This window comes from Microcaecilia unicolor, chromosome 8 (genome assembly GCF_901765095.1).
Source record: "Microcaecilia unicolor chromosome 8, aMicUni1.1, whole genome shotgun sequence".
In the NCBI taxonomy this organism is placed as follows: domain Eukaryota; kingdom Metazoa; phylum Chordata; class Amphibia; order Gymnophiona; family Siphonopidae; genus Microcaecilia; species Microcaecilia unicolor.
This window is the reverse complement of record NC_044038.1, coordinates 71,404,754-71,424,042: the sequence shown is the minus strand read 5'-3', so window position 1 is coordinate 71,424,042 and position 19,289 is coordinate 71,404,754. Positions and strand designations below refer to the sequence as shown.

At 45.2% G+C, this 19,289-nt stretch overlaps 1 protein-coding gene across 3 annotated transcripts in view; it reads left to right on the top strand.

The window, feature by feature from the left end:
• Window positions 1-19,289, top strand: part of RABAC1 (Rab acceptor 1) — a 74,382-nt gene that overhangs the window by 12,099 nt on the left and 42,994 nt on the right. For all 3 annotated transcript variants that reach the window (XM_030212223.1, XM_030212224.1, XM_030212225.1), the window contains one exon: window positions 4,217-4,429. In XM_030212223.1, the coding sequence (XP_030068083.1) occupies window positions 4,217-4,429 (213 nt within the window). The remainder of the gene's footprint in view (window positions 1-4,216; window positions 4,430-19,289) is intronic.

The window sequence follows — 19,289 nt, the reverse complement described above, 5'->3', positions numbered from 1 at the left end:
ACACTAAGCAGCTTACAATAAAAACATACATAAAATGAAACAAAAATAAAACAGTAACACACTTTTGTTATGTTTTCTATAGAGTTTGTCATTTTTTATAAGTAACTTCCACCCCAGTGTTTTTTTTAATTTGTATTATATAATCTGTATTACAATAAAATAATACAAGAAAATACCATAAGAAAATTAAAAATAAAGCAAACCACGTAATCTAGTACAAATTCAACATCAAGGGAGAAACATAGGAAAAGAAAATTACAATAATCATTCAAACAACCCCGAAGGGACCCCACCTTGTAGGGGTTGGGGGGGGGGGGGCTTCCGTGTTTCAATGACTCAGAGGGCTATGCTGAAGGGTTACCCATATCAGACAGGCCTCTGAGGAGAAACCAGACAAAGAGTGTCCCAAACTGGAGAATCCAAGATGGCGTTGAGGGAGGACGTATGTTAGTTGAGTTCCCGTTTTAAACCAGAATACCTGAAGAAGTAGGCGTGCTCCCCAGAGAATGGGGAAGAGAAAAGGCAAAGTCGTGGTGTTGTCCTCTTCGAACACGGCTGGGGTTCCCACGACTTCTCAGCCTACTTTGGAGAGATTCGAGGTCATAACGTCGGGGATATCGGTTCCTGCTTCGGGGAACAGCAAGGCTTTATCGCCGAATCTCAGTGGAGAGGGAGTGACTTTGAGTCCTCCTGCTGGCACGACCCCTCCAAGACCCGGAAACAGTAATGCTGCGCTATTTAGGTCGACAGTGGAAACGCCTGAAGTGGGTTAGGATTTTCACGTGACCCGAGGAGGTCCTGGCACAGCATCGACTCCGGATAATAAACCAACTGGGGGATTGGAGAGTGAGCTCCTCCCCCTGAAGATATCTGGAGCGGTTTCTGTGGAGAAATTGGATCTGATGAAGCCAATAATGTCACAATGGACGTACTATGGGAAGTGCTGCAGAGTGTGAATAACTCTCTTCTTCAGATGTTTAAAATTTTTCAGGAATAAACATGCGAGTTAAAGAATTTATATTAATACTTATCTAACAAAGTGGAAGTCCAAGATATAAAAATAGAGACTTTGACTACGGAAATGGTTTCTCTACGAAAATCAGTTAATTTGGCAATGAAGGACAGCCATGTTTCTTGTAAAAATTGGAATTTCTGGAGAACCATTTAAGGAAAAATAACTTGAGAATGATACATTTTCCTATAACATCCTATATGTCAGCTACTGAACTGTTGAAGAAATATTTCTCTGATATTTTGCAAATACCTTCTGATAGCCACCCTCTGGTGTCTAAAGTGATTTATATTTCCCTTAAAATTTTCTTTATCAGAGAAAAGAGATGTGAACTTAACTGACATTTTGGAAAATTCAGAAATTACAGATAAGAGTTATATTATTAGTGACTTTCGCCTTTGATTTAGATAGGAACAATGTTTTGAAATTGTATTTCCGACACATGGCGGCTAGTTTTTTGGGTTCAAAGATGAATATATTTCCTGACATATCAAGGGAATCGCAGACTAGGAGACGTGAATTCTTGGCTTTTAAGCCAGGAATCATTGCCCTAGGTGGGACCTTCCTAGTGCGATTCCCTTATAAGTGTTTTATTTCCTTATTACTTATTTGTTGAACCTAAGAAATTACAAGTTTGTGGAGTTGAAAGAACAGATGAAGAACCCTCTGCAGCAACTTCCTTTAGTTACCACTGTACCAGCTGCAATTACCGATTAACCTTCCTCCCTCAGAAAATGTGAATTGTAAGATTAACCATTTTGAGTTTTTCTTATTTTCTTTGAGATTGTTTCCCTGATCTTGGATCTCCCAATTGTGGACAATTACATAATGATGAGAGAAAATGTTTTCTTTTTCCTTTATATTAATTTCTGTTTTTCTTTACATTTATGTGATAAATGTGAATGTAATTAAGTAAAATGATAAAAAAATATGAAAAAAAATCATTCATACAGATAAATAATTGGAAAAGGCAGAAAATATGTTTTAGACCCAATATTACTTACTCAATCCAAATGTTAACACATCACTTTAGTCTCCTCCAGCACTACTTTATCATGCAAAAACTCCTCTAGCTGCTGAGAATCAAACGTGTGAGAGAAATCAATATGTGCTGCCTCCACTGTATGCATGTGTGGCTCATACATATTCATTGTGGATCTCCTGAAAACCAGGTAGGCTACATGTGTCCCAAGAAATGAGATGAGATGAACCGTTGGCTTAGCTTAAGTCCATCCACTAGAAGTTTCCTAAATAACAAGGTTTTGACTACCTTATAAAGGCTGAATACAGATGTGATTATTAGGCTTCCAGGGCTGCCTGGTTCCGAATTGATGGATCAGGACACTAAAAGACATGCTCATAAGTAAACAAAGGTGAGCTATATTTAGGAAGACAGCTTACCTTCCCACTGCAGCTCCTTGTGACCCTGGGCAAATCACATAACGCTCCATTGCCCCTAGTACAAAAATTTAGATTGTAGGCCCTCTAGGGAAAGAGAAAGTACCTGAATAATATGTAAACCATTTTGGTTGTACCACAGAAAGGTGGTATATCAAATGCATGACCCTTTACCCAAAAAGGAAAAGAGCCTCAGAAGATCTCATGGTGCCCCTCCACATATTGGTTTAAAAATCAGGCACACTATTTTAAAACTATCCACAGGCAGACCGGAAGCCTAACCTGTGTGAAACGAGAACCATCCTGTCCCTCTAGTTTGCACCAGATACGATCCCGGCAGCAGCATTGTGGACTGGCTAATTGCAATGTAAATAAATATTTCTAAGAAGTTCATTTAATGGCTGTTAGAATAATCTAGCCTTGTTACTTTTAATAGTTGGTCCTGAAAGTGATGAGCAGCCTGGTGAATCAGCTGGGATTTCATCAAAATTGTTTTGCACATTTGCAGAAATTTGGGGAATCATAGATGAGTTACTATCAAATGCAAACCGTAACTTGGGTGGTGGGTTCATTGAAATTTCTAACCAATCATTCAGACAATAATAAGGTCTATTCTTACCAATCCATAAAATTTGCACTTTTTAATAGATATATTCAGTTGTAACGTATTCTTTTCCAGTATAATATGCTCACAACTAAACAGTCTTTTTTTTGTTTTTTTTTTGTGAGTGTCTGCCTTAACTTGTCCTAGTGAAATGTAAAGCTGTAACTCATCTGCATGAGAAAATATCTCATTTCAGAATCATGGATAATTTTGCCCAATAGTAGGGAAAAAAAAAAAGATTGACCCCAAGGTACACTGGACAAAGCTGAGAGTGATCAAGAGCAAAAAGTCCTCTTCTAGAGGGAAATTTTAAAACAGATTTCCTAGGTTTAGCAGGCAAGAAAGTGCCTATTTGTCTTTATAAAATACTATCGCAAATACAGCAGCAGTAGCGCCGAGGTTGAAGGTGGAAACATACCTACTTGAGAGCAGGTGTAAATGTGTGTGTGTGTAGATTGGAATACTTTAGAATCCATGCATATACTTCACGACTCCACCCACACCCTTCCCAGACCACACTCCTGACAGCACCTACAATAAAACTATGTTCATTCAAGCCAATGTGTGTACCTTTTACACCTTACCTAATTTTATAAAAAACATTTTACCCGTGTATGTTCCTAGCTCCTGTTGGTTTTGTAAACAGTCGACAGATTCTTTTAAACACATGATTTTTAAATCCCCTTACATATGGAAGATTTGCTTAGATGTGGGGTATAAAAGTCCTCATGTTCTTTTCTTTTTACTTATTTGTTACTGTTTCTTTTTCCATTGTTTATGCTAAAATTCAATAAAGATACTAAGACTTAAAAAAAAAAAAGTACTCCCTGTTGTGTTACAATGAGTCAAGCCAGGCTAAAACTTTCCCACTTATCCCTGAGTAAGTCAGACTTTCAAGCAAAATGGAGTGATCACTTTAAAAGTCAACATGAGATTCAAACAGTCAACAGACAGTTGTATTACTTCTATCTCTTTCCAGTCCAGGGTCATGAGACAAGGCCAGCATGAGCTTTACCCATTGCACATGCTTACCCTTATACCTAGGTAGCCAAACACTAAACATCAGGGTAATGTATAAATCCCTTCAGATTCATGCTCAGGGATAACATACCTTATGTACCAATCCATCTCATATTGCAATGCAAAACACTAGCTAGTGACATCTCTAATCTCTCTTCCTTGTATTTTGTTTCTTTCTGCAGGATTTACCTCCCAAAAATGATTTCTCAGGGTGCAGCCAAGGAGTGGCTGGATCGGCGCCGTGCCACTATCCGCCCCTGGGCCAATTTTGTGGATCAGCGACGCTTTTCCAGGCCACGGAATTTTGGAGACATGTGCAAACGCCTGGTGAAAAATGTGGAGTACTTCCAGAGTAACTATGTGTTCGTCTTCCTGGGGCTCATCATCTACTGCATGTGAGTTTCTGCTGTTTCTGCGGTGCTCTTCTTCCAGCCGCTGTCTTGGAGCTCATCCTCTGCTACCTATGAATCCATGCCACCCAGTACATCCGCTGTACTCCAGGGGCTCATTCTGTGCTGCCTATGAATCCATGCCACCCAGTGCATCTGCTGTCCTCCAGGGGCTCATCTTCTGCAGCCTATGAATCCATGCCACCCTCCAGGGTACCTAATGTGACATGACATAAAGTAGATGTCTGCAGATGAATACCAATTGACCCATTTAACTTGTCCAATTATTCTAGTCTACATGGCTAAAAATATAATTACTCCTTAAATCAGTTACTATGGTTCAGTTCTCTTTGGTTCTGTGTCATTCAGGGTGGATGAGCATACATATTCTCATATTTGTTCCAGTACCCAGCAACTACCCTTCAACCCCTTCCTATCGTGTTCTTAATAACCCAAAACAGGAGTGAGCAAATCATGTGGTCAGGGGATCATATTGAGATCTATAACAGGGTTGGGGGGTGCTAATGGGGATGTTGAGTCAGAGGAGTGCGGGGGAAAGCCTTGGTGGAAGTCTGGAGTCAGGGGGGGCAGAGATCTAAAGATGTAATCATTTGTACTCACTGGGATGGCAGTGGTCAAAGTTTGTGCTAAAATACTACAATGATACCTAGCTCTCCATTTGCTCTTCTGATGTCATCATTGAATGCCCAAAATTTCCACTTTTTGACACACATATCAGCACATCATCAAAGATGGACTTTTTGGGCCTTGATAACATCACATGAGCAACCTCAGAGTTAGACCAGAGCTGATGCAATTTTCCCAGTGCCAAACAGACCAGAAAACATGAGTGATTGTAACTGTTTTATAATTCACGAAAAACAGTTGTCACGTCTCTTTTGAAGGAGCAACATTGGCTGCCATCAGAGACAGAATCACATTTAAAATTATTGATATTGGCTTACCCTGCCTATTATTCTGGTCTGCTTCATCAGAATGAACGTAGAATTCAATCTTTGCATTCCTCACAAATTAATTTATTTACTGTCCCCACTTAATCAACCCTGTTTTTCTGTATATCGGCCCCTTCTCTCTGGAACTCAATGCCAATAACTTTATGTATGGAAAGTTCCTATCCTAAATTTAAGACCAGGATCAAAGCTTGGATATTTGACCAGTGTTTTCTTAATTGTTGATTCCTTGGGCATCTGGACCTAGTGGCTTACTCCCTACTTTTACAATTTACCTTGTTTTATGGGATTTTTGTTTATAGGTTTTGTTATGAAGTGCCACTTCACTCTTTCCTATTTAATTTATCTGTGATTCCCTGATTTTTATAGTTTGTTCTGATGGTGATTTTTATTGAATTGTAACCTGCCAAATGGTGTTATATCAAATACAGGAAGTAGTTTATTAATCCCTGACCTTAACAGCTACCAAAACTAGTGAGTCTGTCCTTGCCTTTACTTTGAAGGTAGTGAAGGGTGGATTGTTTGCAATATTACAACTTCCCAAACCTGTTCCTAGTACTTTTCCCATCATCTGTCAAAAGCATGCTGGAATTCTGTCTCAGTGCTGATTTCAACCACCTCTGCTGAAAGGTTATTCCAGGTATCCACCAGTCTTTCAGTAAAGAAGTGTTTTCTCATGTATTCCCTGACTCTTTCTCCAGCTTTCTCTAATGACCCTTGTCCTTGAAATTCTTTCTGTGAAAAATGTCCCCTTTCTGTGTTGTAGCTTAAGTCAAACTATAACAGAAGAAAGACCTCCACTGAGGGAAAGCACCAGGCATCAAACAGTAGAGAAAAAAAGAAGAGAAACCTCTTGCAGATGGTGTCCAGGAAAGATCTTTATTTAACAGTCTTCAAAAACAAAATAGGGGACCTGACACCACTCGTATTTTGGCCCTACCAGTCTGCATCAGGGGTCTAAAAAAAGTTTTAAAACAAATAAATAATATACATAAAAACCATAATTAATAAAAGTAATAATAATGCATAAATGAATCATAGAAAGAAGTATAAATAATACATACCTAGGAATTTATCATGTCACACACATTCCCAGACAAGTAATGAAACAAAGTCTCGTAATTACAATCTAAACATATGCAAAGAATAAATAAACAAAATAATACATGTTACAAATGTATATAAGATAATGTGTAAAGAAACACATAGAAAAATCAAATATTAAAACATTAATAAACAATATAGAAATCTATGTTTAGAGACATCAAGATCATAATTGAGCTTGTGTGGTATGGTAATGTAAATGCATAAATACACATGTATACCTCATGTCTTTTATATAGTTTGTATACTTATGCATTTATATTAACCATACCAGACAAGCTCGGTTACGATCTTGATGTTTCTATGTATAGATTTCTGTATTGCTGTTAGGAGACTTTGTTTCATGACTTGCCTGGGAATACGTGCGACATGATAAATTCCTAGGTATGTATTATTTATACTTCTTTCTATCATTCATTTATGCATTATTACTTTTATTGATTATGGTTTTTATGTGTATTTATTTTTGTTTTAAAGAGTTAAAAACAGGGCGTTGGGAGCGGTTGCGGTTTGCTGAGCTCTGGGAGAATTTCTTCTGTTCATTTCCACTGTTGCAAATACTTTAAGTCTCCATGCCTAAAAGGAAGGGGAAAATTAGAGGAGGTTTCTCCTCAACCTCTGATACCCCTTCCTTGCGACAGGCGCAGATCACTGCATTCGCGACTCCGATTACTACACGAGACGCTTCATTGGCCGGTGCGGAGAGGAGCCCCGGCCTGGAAAGTGATCTTTCACTTAGTCCGCGGAGTCCAGCGAGGAGGGTTGAGGTGGCAGAAAGTCATCTGGGAGATCAACGCGTCAAACCGCCGGAAGTAGCGGCGGAGACTCACGCTGAGGAGAATCTCCTTCGGTCTCGGACACTGCCCCAACCGGGAGTTTCTTCTCGGACTACCAACCTTCTGTTTACCACCAAGGAAGTAGGAGCAGGAGAGCTTGTCTCAGAAGAAAGATCTGCTGTGATTCAGGAAGTGGAGATGCGGCCTATACCTGAGACAGCCCTACTAACCTTGGAAAAACCAACAACGGTAACTTTAGATTCCCTGTGGTCTGCTGTGGAATCGTTGCACAAGGTATGTCTTGCCTTCGTTACTAAAACAAACACTAATACAACAAGGATAGACTCTCTTTAGTCTCAAATAGGTTTTCAGGAATCTAATATTAAAAAGTTTGAAACATCTTTAACCCAAGTAAAAGAATTGGAGACTAAATTGCTTCAAAATGCTGATGTGGCACAACGAAAATTGGAGAATTTAGAAAATATGGCAAGAGCATTAAATTTGAGATTACTGAATCTTCCATCTATTAAATACACCCTGATTAAAGAAATATTTCAAAAATTCTTAAAAGAAATTCTCCATTACTCCGAAGATACAAAAGATTTATTATCTGCCCAACCGAGAAAACAGAGCTTCTGCTTTATTACCTACAAATGTTTCCTCTGAAAGTCTAGATGTTTCTGTTCTTCTCGAGACTTCGCAAGAAATAGTAGACTTTCGGTCTACTTTACTGGTTTCATTTGTTTTTCTTCAAAATAAGGAGACAGTAATAAGACTTTACTTAAGACAAAAGACTCTAGTATCTTTTATGGGAGAGAGGATTCAGATATTTCCGGATGTGTCAGGAGTGACACAGGAAAGAAGAAAGAAATTTTTGTCTATGAGACAAGAGACTCTGTCTTTGGGAATTAAATTTCAACTAAGATTTCCATGTAAATGTGTAATACGGTTAGATAATACGATGTATCATTTCTTTGAACCATCTCAATTACGTACATTCATTGATGCAAGGCTCCCCAAATGACTGCAGAGATCTATTTTAATTGTTGGAAAAATAGAGTGTAATCTTAACTCTCGATATCCATCTTTTCCATATCATCAAGCTGATCAATCCATAGACTGGTGGGTTGTGTCCATCTACCAGCAGGTGGAGATAGAGAGCAAACTTTTGCCTCCCTATATGTGGTCATGTGCTGCCGGAAACTCCTCAGTATGTTCTCTATCTCAGCAGGTGGTGGTCACACACAGCAGCAGCTCTGGCTAGGCCTCCAAGCCTAATTTTTAGGTTTTGTTGAGTGCCTGGGGTTGAGGGCTCTTTTGAGCAAGTGCAAACCTGGTGGTGCCAGGTCCCTCCTTTTCTCCCCCCTCCCGCTGGCTCCGTTTAAAAAAAAAACAAAAACAAAAAAAAAAACTTTGAACGTCCTTAAAGGCGTTTATTTCGACGTTTATTTAAACGTTTATTGCAGCTACTCACTGGGACACCAGGTCGTTACAGCTCGGAGCGGACAGCAGGTAATTTTTACCTTTTTATAGCGGGCAGGGGGTTCCCCGATTTATCTCCACGTGGCATATGGCGTCGGAGGGCGAGGGCGTAAAGAGTCGCTCCCCGGATTGCTTGGGCGCTTCTAGAGGGGATGCGGGGGTCTTAAAGCCTGATTCGCCCTTGTTGGGTGACAGTTTCGTGGCCGATGAATGTCCCGGTCCTTCCTCCGGCGTGGCGATTTTTCCCGCCATAAACGCCCATCCCCCGCTCCTCGCCTCCGCCATCTTGGCCGGCCAAACGGCTCGGACGGCTTCTTCTTGGGCCGCCCTTGAGCTGGGAGACATTAATGCCATAAACGCCCTTAATTTGGGCGACGGCACAAAAGCGGCTAAAGTTAAGCGCCGTTCTTCCCGCGCGGCTCCTTCGCGGAGTGTCGCGCCGGACGCCATTTTGGATGCGCAGCATGTCTCTCCCCCGCTCTTGCGAGCGCCGGTTGAGGGTGCGTCTAGGGCTGTTGCCCAGGCTGCGGAAGTACACAGTCTGGGGGGTTTCTCCCCCGAGTTTGTTTTGCTGCTGCATCAGGCCTTCCTTATGCAAAACGCTGCCCCTGCTCCCTCGTCTGGTAAAGAGGTTGAGGTTCCCAGAGGTAAACGCCCTCGGGTTGATTCACAGGCCTTGGAGGACTTTGTCTCCTCCGATGTAGATGAGGGCAGCGTATCTGAGGTCTCCCAACGGTCCTTTGCGGATTCCTTGGAGGAGACGGATCCCCGCTCGGTTGGAGTGGATGACCCCTCTGCAGCGCGGCTTTTTAGCTCAGAGGATTTGTCCAACCTGTTGGTACAGGCCATGGACACTTTGAAGATTTCCTCTCCGGAGGACGTCTCTCCCTCAGCCCCTGTTGGCTCTGCCATTATGCTGGGGACGAAGCGCCCGCCTAGAACCTTCCACGTGCATGATGCCATGCACACCTTAATTGCGGCTCAATGGGATGTCCCGGAAGCGAGCCTTAAAGTGGCTAGGGCTATGTCCCGCCTCTATCTTTTGACTGAAAGTGAACGTGAGGCCTATCTGTGGCCTACCGTGGATTCTTTAATCACTCGGTGACTAAGAAAACGGCGTTGCCGGTGGAAGGTGGCACGGCCCTAAAGGACGCCCAAGACAGAAGATTGGAGGCGGCCTTAAGGTCGTCCTTTGAGGCAGCTGCTTTAAGTTTGCAGGCCTCAATTTGCGGCTCCTATGTGGCCAGGGCGTGCCTGACTATGGTGCAGCAGGCTTTCCCCTCGGATCTTTCCTTGAGGGCTGATTGGCCGGCCCTGGAATCGGGCTTAGCTGTATGATGTCTTGAGGGCCTCAGCGAAAGGCATGGCTCAGACAATCTCTGCGCGGCGGTGGCTTTGGCTGAAACATTGGTCTGCTGACCACGCCTCTAAATCCCGCCTGCTAGATTGCCTTTTAAAGGCAAGCTGCTCTTTGGGGTCGAGCTGGACAAAATCGTGACCGATCTTGGCACGTCTAAGGGCAAGAAGTTACCAGAGGTCAGGGCTCGGGCTAGTACTTGCCCTGGTACCTCCAGAGGACGGTTTCAGGAAACCCGTCGGTACCGCCCGGGCAGGTCGGGCTCCTCTGCCCCCTCTTCCTTCAAGAGGAACTTCTCCCCCAAGCAGCATTCCTTTCGCAGAGACCGCCGTCCCGGAGGTGCTCCCTCCGGTCCTCCCCCAGGGTCTCGTACCCAATGACGGGGCCTTGGTCCACGCCCCAGTGCAGATTGGAGGACGGCTGTCCTCGTTTATGGGCGAGTGGACCACAATAACTTCAGACACTTGGGCGCTGGAAGTCATCAGAGACGGCTACAAGCTAGAGTTCTGCCGACCCTTAAAAGACGGGTTTGTACTCTCTCCCTGCAAGTCTCCGGTCAAAGCTGTGGTAGTGCAGCAGACCTTGAACAATCTGATCCGCCTGGGGACTGTCGTTCCGGTGCCAGAAACTCAGCTTGGCAAGGGATGTTACTCCTTTTTCTTTGTAATTCCAAAGAAAGGAGGTTCTGTACGGCCTATCCTCGACCTCAAAGGGGTCAATTGGGCCTTGAAAGTTCGGCACTTTCGCATGGAGACCCTCCGCTCTGTTATAGCGGCAGTGAAGGCAGGAGAGTTCCTGGCATCCTTGGACATCAAGGAAGCGTACTTGCATATTCCCATCTGGCCTCCTCATCAACGCTTTCTGCGTTTTGCAGTAATGGGCCGACACTTCCAGTTCAGAGCCCTCCCGTTCGGGTTGGCTACTGCTCCGCGGACCTTCTCCAAAGTAATGGTGGTCTTCGTGGCCTTCCTGAGGAAGGAAGGAGTTCAAGTCCATCCTTATCTGGACGACTGGTTGATCCAAGCCCCCTCTTATGCAGAGTGCGGCAAAGCTGTGAACCGGGTGGTTGCTCTTTTGAGCTCCCTGGGTTGGATCATCAACTGGGAGTAAAGCCAGCTGCGCCCGACTCAGTCCCTGGAGTATCTGGGAGTTCGATTCGACACCCAAGTGGGCAGAGTGTTCCTGCCAGACAATCGGATTGTCAAGTTTCAGGCTCAGGTGGACTAGTTCCTAGTAGCCTCTCCTATTCGGGCTTGGGACTACGTGCAGCTGTTGGGCTCTATGCCGGCCATGATGGAAGTAGTGCCCTGGGCAGGGCTCATATGAGACCACTACAACAATCTCTGCTGCTGCGCTGGACTCCGATGTCGGAGGATTATGCTGTGCGCCTTCCCTTGGACCCAGCAGTGCGCAAGGCGCTGAGCTGGTGGACGCAGACAGACAAGTTGTCTGCAGGAATGCCTCTGGTGACCCCGGAGTGGATTGTCGTCGCGACAGACGCCTCTTTGATGGGCTGGGGAGCCCACTGCTTGGGAAGGACAGCGCAGGGGCTCTGCTCTCCTGCAGAGGCAAGTGGTCTATCAACCTCCTGGAACTCGGAGCCATTCGGTTGGTGTTGTTGGAGTTCATCCCGGTACTGTTGAAGCCTGTACGGGTCCTGTCGGACAATGCCACGGCTGTGGCCTAAGTCAACCGCCAGGGAGGTACCAAGAGCGCCCCTCTAGCCAAGGAGGCCATGAATCTATGCCAGTGGGCGGAAGCGAACCTGGAACAGCTGTCAGCGGCCCACATTGCCGGAGTCATGAATGTCAAGGCGGACTTTCTCAGTCGCCATACCTTGGAGCCCGGAGAGTGGCAGCTATCTGCTCAGGCGTTCTTGGGCATCACGAAGCGCTGGGGCCAGCCGAGCCTAGATCTGATGGCGTCATCGGCCGATTGCCAAGTGCCGCGCTTTTTCAGCAGAGGACGGGACCCTCGATCCCTGGGATCTCCAACGGTGGCCGACACAAGAGCTTCTCTATGTGTTCCCGCCCTGGCCCTTGTTGGGCAGGGTGCTAGACTGGGTGGCAAAGCATCCCGGCAGGGTAATCCTGGTGGGTCCGGATTGGCCCAGACGTCCCTGGTATGCGGACTTGATCAGGCTCTCAGTCGGCGATCCTCTGCGGCTGCCAGTGGAGCAGGGCCTGTTACATCAGGGTCCCGTGGTGATGGAGGATCCCTCCCCCTTTGGTCTTACGGCCTGGCTATTGAGCGGCAGCGTCTGAGACAGAAGGACTTCTCAGACAAGGTCATCGCCACTATGCTGAGAGCGAGGAAGCGCTCTACTTCTACTGCTTACGCCAGGGTTTGGCGTATCTTTGCAGCGTGGTGTGAAGCAGGCTCACTTTCTCCCTTCACTGCTCCAATTTCTTCAGTGTTGGCGTTCCTGCAAGAAGGTCTGGACAAAGGTCTGTCGCTCAGTTCCCTGAAAGTTCAGGTAGCGGCTCTGGCTTGCTTCAGGGGCCGCCTGATGGGTGCTTCCCTGGCTTCGCAGCCAGATGTGGTGCGCTTTCTCAAGGGAGTTAATCACCTGCACCCTCCTCTGCACTCAGTGGTGCCTGCGTGGAATCTCAACCTGGTGCTAAGAGCATTGCAGAAGCCGCCTTTTGAACCCTTGTCGAGGGCATCTCTGAAAGACCTGACGTTGCAAGCAGTCTTTTTGGTGGCTACCTCTTCAGCCAGAAGAGTTTCCGAGCTCCAGGCACTCTCATGTCGAGAGCTTTTTCTGCAGTTCACTGAGGCAGGAGTGACTATTCGCACAGTGCCTTCCTTCCTGCCCAAGATTGTTTTTCGCTTCCATGTGATTCAGCAGCTCTGTCTCCCTTCCTTTCGTAGGGAGGTCTACCCAGAGGAATACTCTGCTCTCAATTTCTGGATGTGAGACGAGTCATCATCAGATACTTGGAAGTGACCAATGATTTCCGGAAATCGGATCATCTGTTTGTCCTGTTTACAGGTACTCGTAAGGGTCTGCAGGATTCTAAGCCTACAGTGGCAAGATGGGCAAGGAAGCCATTGCAGCGGCTTGGGTGGCCGCGGGGAAGGCCCATACCTTTGTCAGGCATTACCGCTTGACTGTGGCTGCTCGGGCGGAGGCCCGGTTTGGAGCTTCAGTGTTGCGGTCAGGGATTTCTATGTCCCGCCCTGGGTGAGTACTGCTTCGGTACATCCCACCAGTCTATGGATTGATGAGCTTGATGATATGGAAGGTAAAATTATGTATCATACCTGATAATTTTCTTTCCATTAATCATAGCTGATCAATCCATAGCCCCTCCCAGATATCTGTACTGTTTATATTCTGGTTGAATTTTAGGTTCAAGTTTAGCCTTCAGTTACTTCAGGAGGACTTCGTGTTCAAGTTCTTCTTTCACTTGGATTCTTCAAGAGTTGAGACGAGTTTGTGTTACAGTGAGCTGCTGCATTCCTCTCCCCTCCGTTTTACGGGGCTGGATTGAGATTTAAATTCTGCCGGCACTCCCTCCCGCTTCGTGCGGCTGTAGGGCAGCTTTGTACCCCTCCCGCTTCGGCGGTGTTAGGGTCAGTCAGCTCCTCCCGCGGTTGCGGTTGCAGGATAAGCCAGATCCCCCCGCATCGGCGGGTGTGGTGTCCCTCCCCCGCTCCGCGGGGATGAGCTGGACGGATTCCCCTCCCCCACTTGTGTGGGGATGAGCTGGGTTAATTCCCCTCCCCAGTTTCGGCGGTGGTGAGCTGGGCAGAGTGTCCCTTTGTGGGTGTAATTCTCTAAGTGCTGAGTCCTGCGGATGGAGCTTTGATATCGACATACTGAGGAGTTTCCGGCAGCACATGACCACATATAGGGAGGCAAAAGTTTGCTCTCTATCTCCACCTGCTGGTAGATGGACACAACCCACCAGTCTATGGATTGATCAGCTATGATTAATGGAAAGAAAATTATCAGGTATGATACATAATTTTACCTTTTGTTATTATTGTTTTTCCTTTTGATTATCCTTATCTTCTATTAAGGTTATATATATCAGTCTCCCCCCAGATAGTAGACTACTGCATTGTTAATTTAATAATTGATGGGGTATAATATTTCCCCAAAATATTGTTTCTTGATAATCAAATGGCATATTTCTTGACAAAGTTCGCTTTGGAAATGTATTGAAAAATTGAATAAATAAATAAAGAATTAAAGAGTTAAAAACAGCTAACACAAAAATGTTTGTGATAATCAGCAATCAAAAAACAATACGTTGAAAGAAAAAAATGAAGGAAAAAGCCTCAGGAAAAGAGAAGCAACATCTATGACTTGGTGCACCAATTTTTTTCAGTCGTGGGCAAAAAAACTTCCAAAAATCCTTAATGCATAAATATTTTTAAATTGTGCATTCAATCAAATAGTCAATAATATATATTGATTCCAAATATCAAAAAATATTTTACTACTACTACTACTTAACATTTCTAGAGCACTACTAGGGTTACGCAGCGCTGTACAAATTAACAATTAAGGACGGTCCCTGCTCGGAAGAGCTTACAATCTAAAGGACGAAATGTCAAGTTGGGGTAGATAAGTTTTCCTGAGAAGAGGTGAAGTGGTTAGGTGCCGAAGGCGATATTGAAGAGGTGGGCTTTGAGCATTGATTTGAAGATGGGTAGGGAGGGGGCACGGCGTATGGGCTCAGGGAGTTTGTTCCAGGCGTGGGGTGAGGCGAGACAGAAGGGGCGGAGCCTGGAGTTGGAGGTGGTGGACAAGGGTACTGAAAGGAGGGATTTGTCTTGAGAGCGGAGGTTACGGGTAGGGACGTAAGGGGAGATGAGGGTAGAGAGGTACGGAGGGGCCGCAGATCGAGTGCATTTGTAGGTGAGTAAGAGAAGCTTGAACTGTATGCGGTATCCGATTGGGAGCCAGTGAAGTGACTTGAGGAGAGGGGTGACATGAGTATATCGGTTAAGGCGGAAGATAAGACGTGCGGCAGAGTTCTGGATGGACTGAAGGGGAGATAGATGGCTACGTGGGAGGCCGGTCAGGAGTAGGTTGCAGTAGTCAAGGCGAGAGGTAATGAGAGAGTGGATGAGAGTTCGGGTGGTGTGCTCGTAGAGGAAGGGGCGAATTTTGCTAATGTTGTAGAGGAAGAAGCGACAGGTCTTGGCTATCTGCTGGATGTGCGCAGAAAAGGAGAGGGAGGAGTCGAAGATGACACCGAGGTTGCGGGCAGATGAGACGGGGACGATGAGGGTGTTATCAACTGAGATAGAGAGTGAAGGGAGAGGGGAAGTGGGTTTGGGTGGGAAAACAATAAGTTCAGTCTTAGACATATTCAGTTTCAGGTGGCGGTTGGACATCCAGGCAGCAATGTCGGATAAGCAGGCCGAGACTTTGGCCTGGGTATCCGCAGTGATTTGTGGTGTGGAGAGATAAAGCTGGGTGTCGTCGGCATAAAGATGATAGTGGAAACCATGAGAAGAAATCAGGGAGCCTAGGGAAGAGGTGTAGATTGAGAAAAGAAGGGGCCCAAGGACAGATCCCTGAGGAACTCCAACAGAGAGCGGGATAGGGGAGGAGGACGCACCATGAGAGTGTACTCTGAAGGTACGATGGGAGAGATAAGAAGAGAACCAGGAGAGGACAGAGCCCTGGAACCCAAGGGAGGACAGTGTGTCAAGAAGTAGGTTGTGATTGACAGTGTCAAAGGCGGCGGAGAGGTCGAGGAGGATGAGGATGGAGTAGTGACCTTTGGATTTGGCGAGGAATAGGTCATTGCAGACTTTAGATAGTGCTGTTTCTGTTGAGTGTAGGGGGCGAAAGCCGGATTGAAGCGGATCAAGGATGGCATGAGAGGAGAGAAAATCAATACAGCGGCTGTGAACGGCGCGTTCAAGTATCTTGGAGAGGAAGGGTAGGAGGGAAATGGGGCGGTAGTTGGAGGGACAGGTAGGGTCGTGATGGTTTTTTGAGGAGTGGAGTGACCACAGCATGCTTGAAGGTGTCCGGGACCGATGCAGTGGAGAGAGAGAGGTTAAGGATATGACAGATGGTGGGGGTGATGGTAGGAGTGATGGTGTTGAGTAGGTTGGTGGGGATGGGGTCAGAGGAACAAGTGGTGGCTTTCGAGGAGGAGAGGAGATGGGTGATTTCCTCTTCGGTGATAGCAGGAAAGGAGGAGAAGGAGGCCTGGGTAGGTTGGATGACAGAGTGAGATATAGGCTGAAGAGGAGGAGAGGGAGTAGTGGAGAATTCGAGGTTGATCTTCTGGACCTTGTCACGGAAGTAGTGGGCTAGAGATTGAGGAGAGAGTGAAGGGGGGGTGGGAGCAGAGGGCACTTTGAGGAGGGAGTTGAGGGTGGCGAATAGACGACGAGGGTTAGAGCTGAGGGAATTGGTCAATTGGATATAGTAGTCCTGCTTAGCGAGGAATAGGGAGGATTGGAAGGAGGATAGCATGAATTTGAAGTGAATGAAGTCAGTAAGGGTGCGAGATTTCCTCCAGAGGCGTTCAGCCGAACGGGCGCAGGAGCGGAGGTATCGGGTGCAAGGGGTCAGCCAGGGCTGGGGATTGGTACGTCTTGTGGGCCGGGAGGTGGACGGTGCAAGGGTGTCAAGAGCAGAGGAAAGAGTGGCATTGTAAGTGGAGACAGCTTTGTCAACGGATGTGGAGGACAAGATGGAAGGGAGGAGATCAGAGATAGTAGAGGATAAGGTGGGGGGGTCGACAGCCTGGAGATTTCTGGACGTAGTAGTTAGTGTTGGGTGAGATTGAGGGGGAGGGTGCTGAAGTGTGAATGTGATAAGGTGGTGGTCGGAGAGGGGAAGAGGTGAAACGCAGAAAGTGGAGGGTGAGCAAGTAGAAGAGAGGACGAGATCAAGACAGTGGCCAGATTTGTGAGTAGGGGTGGTGGGGCTCAGTTGGAGGTTGAAGGAGGAGGTAAGAGTGAGGAACTGAGAAACATACGAATCGGAAGGGTTGTCAGTGTGGATGTTGAAGTCACCGAGAATGAGGGATGGGGATGAGGGCTCAAGAAAGACGGAGAGCCAGGCATCGAAGTCGGTAAGGAAGGAAGGAAGGGATTTCTCAGGGGGGCGGTAAATGACTGCAACTCTGAGTGGCAGTGGGTGGAATAGACGGATGGAGTGAACTTCAAAGGATGAGAAGCTGTGAGACTGAGGTAGGTGGAGAGGTTGGAAGCTGCAGGCGGGCGAAAGTAGTAGTCCGACGCCGCCACCGCGGCCGACTGGGCGGGGCGAATGGGAGAAAAGATAACCTCCGTGGCATAGGGCTGCGATTGAGGCAGAGTTGTCCGGGGTGAGCCAGGTTTCAGTTAGGGCAAGCAGGTGAAGGGAATGGGAGATGAAGAGATCGTGGGTGAAGGGAAGTTTGTTGCAGATTGAGTGGGCGTTCCATAGGGCACACGAGAAAGGGAGGGAGGAGGGGGGGAGGAGGGGAATAGGGATGAGATTGGAGATATCGCGGGATCGTTTGCATAAATGAGATGAGGATGAGGACAGGTGTGGGGGACCTGGGTTGGGATTGATGTCACCCGCGGATAGCAGGAGAAGGAGCAAGAGAGTGCGGAGAAGGGTGGGTGATGAAGGGTGACGAAGGCGGCGAAGACGGGATGCGCTTAGGAGGAAAGGGGAAGGGTTCATGGCAGGAAGGAGGTGTTGAAGGTTGATAATAATAATATTTTCATAATAAACATTTTCTGGTTCAGTCTTTTATACTTTCTCAGCTGGGTTACTGTAATTCGGTTTATGTTCTACTTCCACAGAATGAACTTGATAGATTACAATTATAAAGTACGGCTACTAAAATGATTTTTTGAGACAATAAGTATGATAGTCACTACTTTTTTAATTGATTTACACTGGTTACCGTTGATAGCTAAGATTATTTACAAGATTGATTGATTGATTTTGACTTCTATACCCCATGTTATCCCAAACATACTCGAGTTCAGTGTGGCTTACAATAAATAAAACAACAGGCAAGATTTACAATACCATAAACAGAATATCAGGTAAGAGCAGAGTAGCACAAGTAAGATACAAATAAGAACTAAATAATAAACCATTGATGGCAAGTTACAATCTAATTTCTTGTCTAGTTTTTAAATCTTTTCATGGTCAGGCTCTTGTTTATGTACATGATTTACTTTTTCACTAAGTTAGCATTTAAATTTAAGGATAATGATTTTCCTCTTTATCCTCTGGCTCATTCTAGTATCAGAGAGACAGTATGAACGTTTATACCCTTTTCAGGCAGCCTTTTATTGGAATTCTCTGCCGATTGAATTAAGAACTGAAAATTCATACTCTTTATTTTGCAAAAATCTTATTATTTTTATTTAATTTTTATTTAATGACTATTTACTTGGAACTTCTGTTTAATGAATATTTAGCTGTAATTTTTGTTTTAACATATGATTTATGTTATTTTGTACTTTTTAACTTTTGTACACTGCCTTGGACCTTCTTAGGATTTGGAAGTTAGTAATCATTAGATCTGATAAAAGAGATCCTTGGTTTTTCTAATCTAGCCACCCACTTTGAACAGGCTCCATCAGCATTGCAGTTCGGGAACCACTAGTGCGGCTTGATAGATTAGGCCCCAAGTTATCAAAATGCAAGAAGTATTTAAGACTTGTCTGAGCATATCAACAAACTTTGTGTGCTTCTGATGATGGCCAGTGTTTCAAAAGTCTGCATAAGGAAAGTTTGGGCCACAGTGTCTGGGAAGAGAAGCATAAAGTCAAATCCAGTCAACCTAGTCTATTGAATTTCTCAAATCCTGTTGCAATTCTTACATACTTAAATTGATGCTTTCAAATTCTTCAGCATTCACAGCAAATAATCATGACCATGGGCAATTTAAAACCCCTCCCCTTCTTTAACCAAAAACTATTTTATTGAACAATAGATCACAACCAATATAAAATATTTCACCCGACCATATAAGAAACCGTTAAAAACATTTTAAGATGATACATTAAAAAAAATGCTGGCATTCCAGTCTAGCATTCAACCCATTCAGTTCAACTGTATTTAAACTTTAAATCCGTTGTTGTTCAAAGCACAACAGTTGTATTTTCAAATCACTTTCCCTTTTCTTCAAAGAAATGTGATCACCACAAAAAGTTTAATGACATCAAATTTATGGTTATACTAT